This window comes from Lygodium microphyllum, chromosome 19, assembly GCF_053477565.2.
Source record: "Lygodium microphyllum isolate KBCC chromosome 19, Lygodium_microphyllum_v1.1.10, whole genome shotgun sequence".
Classification (NCBI taxonomy): domain Eukaryota; kingdom Viridiplantae; phylum Streptophyta; class Polypodiopsida; order Schizaeales; family Lygodiaceae; genus Lygodium; species Lygodium microphyllum.
In genome coordinates, this window is record NC_141153.1 from 94,420,642 (window position 1) to 94,427,783 (window position 7,142).

Genomic DNA, 7,142 nt, shown 5'->3' on the forward strand with positions numbered 1-7,142 from the left:
AACATGTTTGTCCTAGAAAGTCGTAGGTGAAAATTCTAGAGCTAAGCTCCTTATCATCGTAGATGTCTCTAAGCCTTCTCCAACATTTTACTATGGAATCTTCTAGAAGTTTTGTTCTTACCTAGATTTAGAAGCCAAAAATCATGTTTCATGAGAAGAAGAGGTGGAATAAAGGGAAAAAATATCCGCTTTGTCAAATAATAGAGCATGTATTATTCTTTTAAGAGCAAGGATTTCTTGCATCCTTTCAATGCGTTTGGAGAATGCTCATTCACAAGAAGTCATTAATTAGCACTAGTAGGTTAAGATTGAGTCATGTTGGTAAAAGTGAAGCCTTCTTTTAGAAAACATGAAGCAGTTGGCAAGACAAATGTGGTGAAATATTTTCTTTGGAATTCTAAAAGATCCCTTAGATTTATTTACATATTCTCATTAAAAGAACACCCTTTTTTATTCACATGGTCCTATGCTTGTCCAACTATAGGAAGCATTTGGTTTTAGACTGTTACACTTTATGCCAACTAGGAGCATAAAATTCTCCTAAATTATGAAGCCTTCATTGCCTCATGACACATAGCTCAAATTGGAAGAGACGGAAGTTCTAATTGGAGCAATGGATGATTGTTCCATTGTTTTTGAAATGAGTTTTTCCTTTCATGATGTTGCAAAATTTGGTGGAAATACTCGTGTTTATCATTAAATGAGCAGTAAATAATAATATCTTTGAATCACCCATGAACATACTCTTCTAGCTTGAGAGTAAGAAATCTCCATGAGAGACATACTATGTGTGACTTTGAAATCTTCCAAAATATTCAATAGTTTTTCAAATGGCATTTTACTTTTCAAAAAATGTATAAGTAATTGTGTTTATTTAAGGTATACAAAATAATGAAGCACATGTGAAAACATAGAATCAAATAATATTTCCTTTCAATTTCACATATCCTCCTTAAAATGAACATTTTGAGTATCGATTCTACAAAGAAAGACTTTTTTTCTTAAATGGTGGTTCCTTCATTAAAGGTTTTCCCATAAGGTAGGGTGTTATTTCACCACTTTGCAACAGATTTTCTCTTAATGTAAATAGTTTTTTTATTTGATATTCTAGGATATCCAAAAGAGAAGAGTTTGAGGATAAGAAATCTCCATGAGAGAAATGCTATTTGTGACTTTGAAATCTTCCAAAATATACAATAGTTTTTCAAATGACATTTTAATTGTCAAAAAATATATAAGTAATTGTGTTTATTTAATGTATACAAAACAATGAAGCACATGTAAAAACATAGAATCAAATAATATTTGCTTTCAATTTCACATATCCTCCTTAAAATGAACATTTTGAGTATCGATTCTACAAAGAAAGACTTTTTTGCTTAAATGGTGGTTCCTTCATCAAAGGTTTTCCCATAAGGTTGGGTGTTATTTCACCACTTTAAAGTAGATTTTATATTATTTTAAATATTTTTTATTTGATATTCTAGGATATCCAAAAGGGAACTTTTGTATGTATAGCCCTCTTCCTCACTTTTTTGCTTAAATGGTGGTTCCTTCATCAAAGGTTTTTCCATAAGGTAGGGTGTTATTTCACCACTTTAGAATAGAGTTTCTCTTATTGTAAATAGTTTTTTTAATTAATATTCTAGGATATCCAAAAGGGAACTTTTGTATGTATAGCCATGTTCCTCAATAAGTCCTAAACAAGACTAATGGGATGGAGATTGGGATGCTCCATTTTCCAATATCCTTGTTCATACATTGGCATCACAAATTTCTTACTATATTTTGTTTATTCAACTAATGGAATAGCATTAACTCAACAATCACAAATGTGCATTGTACCATGTTGAACTTTCAAACCATTGTTTGTTTTCCTCTTTATCAAATTGCATTCCTTTCAATGATCTCTTGTTATTCCTTCAACTAGAGAATGATGGGCTAATCCTTGCCACAACTATACTCGAATACAGTTTAGATGGAGTATTTCTAGACATTGTTGTAGGAGGACCCAAGGCCTTTTCCACCCATTATTCTACAAACATTTATGAGGTAGTATGTTGAACTCATTTTCAACTTGAACGCAATGTGCATTCACTTGGATTATTATGTTTCTTTTGAAGTGTACCTATCTTACTACTAGTTATTTTTGCTATAGGTTCGAAAAGCCCCGAACCTCCAAAGGGCTTCTTGAACCTACCCCCTTTTCCAAACCTCCCTTTTTGAATCAAAACCCCCTCAATTCCCCTCTTTCTCACGTGTAATCTTTTATTTTCTCTTCCCCCTCCTTTTTTTCATTAAAGCCTCCTGCCTTCCCCCCCTCTCCCCCCCTTTGAATTAAAACCCCCTCCCCTCTCTCTCACTTATAATCTCAATGCCTTCCCCCCTTTCTCATGTGTAATCTCTCATTTTCTCTTCCCCCTCCTTTTTTTCATTGATGCCTCCCCCCCCCCTCCCCCCCACACCCTCCCTTTTTTGAATTAAAACCCCCTCCCCTCTCTCTCACTTATAATCTCTCTCTTTCTTTTTCCCCTCCCCTTTTTAATTAAATCCCCCTCTCTCTCACTTATAATCTGTCTCTTTCTTTCTCTCTCTTTCTTTTCAATGTAAGAGAGAGAGAGAAGAAGAAGAAGAAGAAGAAGAAGAAGAAGAAAGAGAAAGAGAGATGGGGAAAAAGAGAAAGGAGAAAATTCTTTTTTTAATTTAAATATTTTTTTAGAGAGAGGGGAAGGGAGAGAGAAGGAGAGAGGGGGGAAGAGAGGGAGAGAGAGAAGATAAAATTTAAGAGAAAGAGAGGGAGAGAAGAAATATAAAATTTAAAAGAGAGGGGGAGAGAAGAAAAAAGGAAAATTAGGAGAAAGGGGAGGAGAAGAAAAGGGGGCAGAGAGAGAGAGAGAGAATATAAACATACAGAGAGAATTATATATAGGGAAAAGATAAAATATACATACTTTAAGAGAGAGGGGGGAGAAAGTGAAAGAAGAAGAAGAATAAGAGAGAGAGAGAGAGAGAGAGAGAGAGAAGAAAAAATTAAAAAGAGAATGATGAGAGAGAGAGAGAGAAGAAAAAAAAGGAAAAAAGAGGAGAGAGAGAGAGAGAGAGAGAGAGAGAGAGAGAAGGAAAAGAGATGAGAGAGGAGGGAGAATAAAAGGAGAGAGAGAGAAGAAAACCGGGGAGAGAAAAAAGGAGAGAGAGATAGAGAGAGTTAATTAAAATTTTAGAAAGAGAGAGAAAAAAGAGGAGAGAGAAATATGAGAAATGGATTGTTGAGCGAAGTTACCGTGCTATCGCTTGCCACTGTGAGGCAGTGAAGTTGTCTAGCATTCCGTGCACACTAGTAGTTATTAACACACAAATCCAAACTTCAAAATTCCTTAGTATGTAATAGAAATATACTATTAAGGCCATCAAATGCGGCCTAAAATTTTATAATATTCACCTAGAAATTAATAGCCAAATGTAGCATACTAGTGTGCATAGCCTAACATCAAGAATTTACTACTCATTAGTTGGTTGGAATGAATGAAGTGTCTCACAATTTGTTAATAGCCACCCTTAGTCCAATGAGTATTAATGTATATTGGTTACTTGAACTAGCTGAAAGAAATGAGAATGAGCTAGTGGATTTGCATCCAAGCATATAAGGTGTGATAGGTAGGGCTAATTAATCAACCAAATGATATAACACTAAATTTACATAATATTTAAATGTGTATATTTAATCATTAATCAAGGTTGGGCTTTGTGTATGATTTCTAAAATAGAAGGAAAAAAGTTACAATATGGGATCGCCTAACATAAGTTTTAAGCCCATTGTTATCCTCAATCTAAGCAACCATCTTAAGTAGGTGAATACCAAGCCAATCATTATCTCTTTGCATGTGCAACTTTTTAGGCCAATTCAGCTTGTGAAAACTTATCATTTGAATTTGGCAAACATATCAACAAGTCATATCTAAGACTTGGAGTGACTTTTCAAAGATGAGATAAAGTCTTACAAATGCCAGGTTTGTTATGTACATAATCCCAAGTATAAACTTGGACCTCTTATCTATTGAACATTGAAGTGATTCTTCAAAGATGAGGTCAAGTCTTACATATTCAAGCTAGGACAAATGTTCTCTCTTGTTTTATTATATACCATTGCTTCTTGAACATGCTATTAAACTTTTACATTCATGATTAAGGACATTTTCCAGTTCCCTTGGAGTTTTTGAGGTTTGCATAGCAAGGGCATTGCTCCCTATTGCCAGCTGTCCCGGGTGGCACACATTTGCAAGTTCGACAACATGCATTGCAATCACGAAGGCAAAGCTTTGCACGACTAGCTTTACTACACCTATAAGCACATTTTCCTGCACAATCTGCATAAACAATGTCATTAGTAAGTGCTCATTGTGTCTTATGATTTGACACATTGAGACATTGGTCATTATGAAGTCTTGAAATGACTTTACTCCTAAGTGTGATTGATGCACTTTGATCTATGAATTTTATCTAGGTGCATGAGATGTGACAAATTGAAGATTATATGTAAAGAGAGAAAATAAAAATGGTACCGATTTGTTGTAGCAAATGCCTTTGACCTCCATACGTGGGATCATCATTGCTTGCATAGTTAATAGCCTAAAAGGAGGATCCATTTTAAGAACATGAGGCAATGGAGTAAACTAATAAACAATAATATATCCAATGTCTTGTAACTTATATTGCTTGAGCTAACTAAAACACAAAAGTAAATACACATTAATTGTTGGCAAAGCTAGTTCAATGTAATTGTTGTTGTAAATTTCAACTTGGATGACAAAAACAAATTGACATTAAGTTAATAATCAGAAAAGGTGGTTCCATATACTTAAATTGATGTCAATTTCTTATTCTCATTATTAATTGAGAAATAGTTAGGAAAAGTGATCTCATTTGCTCTCAAACTTATTGGTACTATAAAGGATTGATAGCAAGCATTGGTTGAGGTTGTTAGCTACTCATGTGCACATTCCAATGCAAAAGCTTAATTTCTTTTAATTAGATTACATATGCTTCATATCTTTTACAACTTAGAAATATGTCACATTTAATTGAAAGACATCAAGTTATCTTGAAATGCAAATACTTCACTTCTTATAAAATCCTACAAAATTATTTCCAAATAGATGACACATATTAAAATCCTACCATTTCCTTTAATTGGATAAGGCTTAATCACTCTAAGAATGCATGTTCACTAGTAGCATTGCCATAAGATATGTGGCTATTGGCCTAGGAGGGGCATAGTTCCCTAGTTCTTCATTCCCATCCCTCTTGTCATGAGGCTTAGGAGGTCATTTGAGCTATTGGGAGAGGAAGCCTCATTGAACAACACTAGAAAAGCCAAGGAATATAACTATGTAGAGGCAAACACCTCAGCCCAGGAACATACCAATGCAGAAAAAACGAGCCAAATCTAATTCAACTCAAGAAGGATACAATCATTCAGAACATTGTCACATTAAACCCAAGAAGAGTTCGCTTATTCGAAGGAAATCAGAAGAACGCATACGATCAAGCTCTCGCGTTACCTCACATGAGAGGAGAAGCAGCGCCATGAAGAAGAGGAGCAGCAGCGGTATCAGAGAGGCTCTGGGGTTGGCCATGGCTGAGCTGAGAGATGGGTTGATATTGGGTCAGCGAAGAGATGTGGGTTGATATTGGGTCAGCGAAGAGATGTGGGTTGATATTGGTTAGTATATAGTAGGGAAAGCTTGCTAGAATGAAGAAGGGGCGATATGGTTGGAGGAGGAGAGGGAGGGTGGCCTCTTATAAAGGCTATAGCTGATACAGAATGGATGATGGCGTTCAACGTGGAATGAGGGTGTGATCTGGTCCTGCGGGCCCCGCCCACAGAGCGAGAGAGAGAGAGAGAGAGAGAGAGAGAGAGTGTGTGTGTGTGTGTGTGTGTGTGTGTGTGTGTGTGTGTGTGTGTGTGAGTGATGGTAGGAAGGTTGGATTAGACTTCCGCTGCACTGCTTTGTCCATCGCACTCGTCTCTGCAATCAGATCGAACGACCGCGTGGACCAACAAAAGCGAAAGCAAAAGGACAGATGAAATGATCATCAGCCAGCCAGTCCTCCAGGCAGCTGCCACCCAAGTGTTAATCCTCCATGTCGTTGCCCTGTTTTTTTCATCACCCATCATCATCGTCAACGTCAATTACATCATAATTATCATGATTACCAGCCCACCGTGAGCTGTACCCAATTAAGCGAGCGAGCGAGAGACAGATTCTTGATTCTCTTTACAATCCCAGCGGCTTCTCGAGAAATCACGGCGTCTTTTTCCTTATCATCTGTCTCAGCACACGGTATTTTTACAGCTCAACACGGGTATATCGATGCGCCCCCGCCCACGTGCGCGCCCCCCCCCCATACACACACATAGCTAAATAAGTTAAGTTAAGGAAGAAGTTGCGTACATGTTTCTCCTAAGAGCCACGCCCCACATAGGTCGATTAGTCATCATTACCCCATAAGAATTGGCCACACATAGGTATAAACTAATGGTTGGTCCCTAGTATTGTCCATTGCCAATGGTTGGCCACACATAGGTGTAAACTAATGGTTGGTCCCTAGTATTGTCCATTGCCAACGAGCATGCATGTGTCTCGGAGGAAAGAGAAAGCACTACATGCATAAGAAGATGTGAGATAAATGGCAAGACAAGACGACCAATTTGAGGAGCCAACCAATCAAACAAGTCCACGTGGATTTGCTAGCATAAGTCTACAGAGTATGCTTATTTTTAGATGGTATTCCATAGACTCGATAGAGTCCCTCTTTTTACAAGATTCAAGATCACAAGGAAAGGACACACACATGCAAAACCCCACTTTGTAGACGTGCATAGGTCAATTGTGCATGACCCAACTCTAGCAATGCATGTAGGCGAAATGTATACTTTGGCATGTACATGTTTATGTTGCATATATGTGTGTGCACATGTGCGATGTATGCATGCATATAAAACCCATACTCTTGCCCATATCTTTGGTTAATTCTAACTAGCACTAGTAAATTGAAATAAATAGGGTGTAACATAAGGAAAGTAAAGAAAAGATTCATGATCCTTCTCAAATGTCTAATTGTGACTACATATGTAAAAGCAC

At 36.9% G+C, this 7,142-nt stretch overlaps 1 protein-coding gene across 1 annotated transcript; it reads right to left on the reverse strand.

Annotated features, from left to right (window-relative positions):
• Positions 1–3,941: 3,941 nt before the first annotated feature.
• LOC148020165 (cypmaclein-like) lies at positions 3,942–5,778 on the reverse strand. Its single transcript, XM_087700460.1, has 3 exons — positions 5,559–5,778; positions 4,560–4,626; positions 3,942–4,364 (listed from the first exon to the last, which is right to left on the reverse strand). Exons 1-3 carry the CDS (start codon positions 5,631–5,633, stop codon positions 4,183–4,185), a joined length of 324 nt encoding a protein of 107 aa, XP_087556586.1. The 5' UTR covers positions 5,634–5,778; the 3' UTR covers positions 3,942–4,182.
• Positions 5,779–7,142: the final 1,364 nt, after the last annotated feature.

Excerpts from the sequence above, each read along its gene's own strand:
- LOC148020165 (XM_087700460.1), bottom strand. The coding sequence starts at position 5,633 with ATGGCCAACCCCAGAGCCTCTCTGATACCGCTGCTGCTCCTCTTCTTC. Across the intron at positions 4,627-5,558 it reads TGCTTCTCCTCTCATGTGAG|GCTATTAACTATGCAAGCAA; the intron begins GTAACGCGAGAG and ends TCCTCCTTTTAG. Across the intron at positions 4,365-4,559 it reads GCATTTGCTACAACAAATCG|ATTGTGCAGGAAAATGTGCT; the intron begins GTACCATTTTTA and ends TTGTTTATGCAG.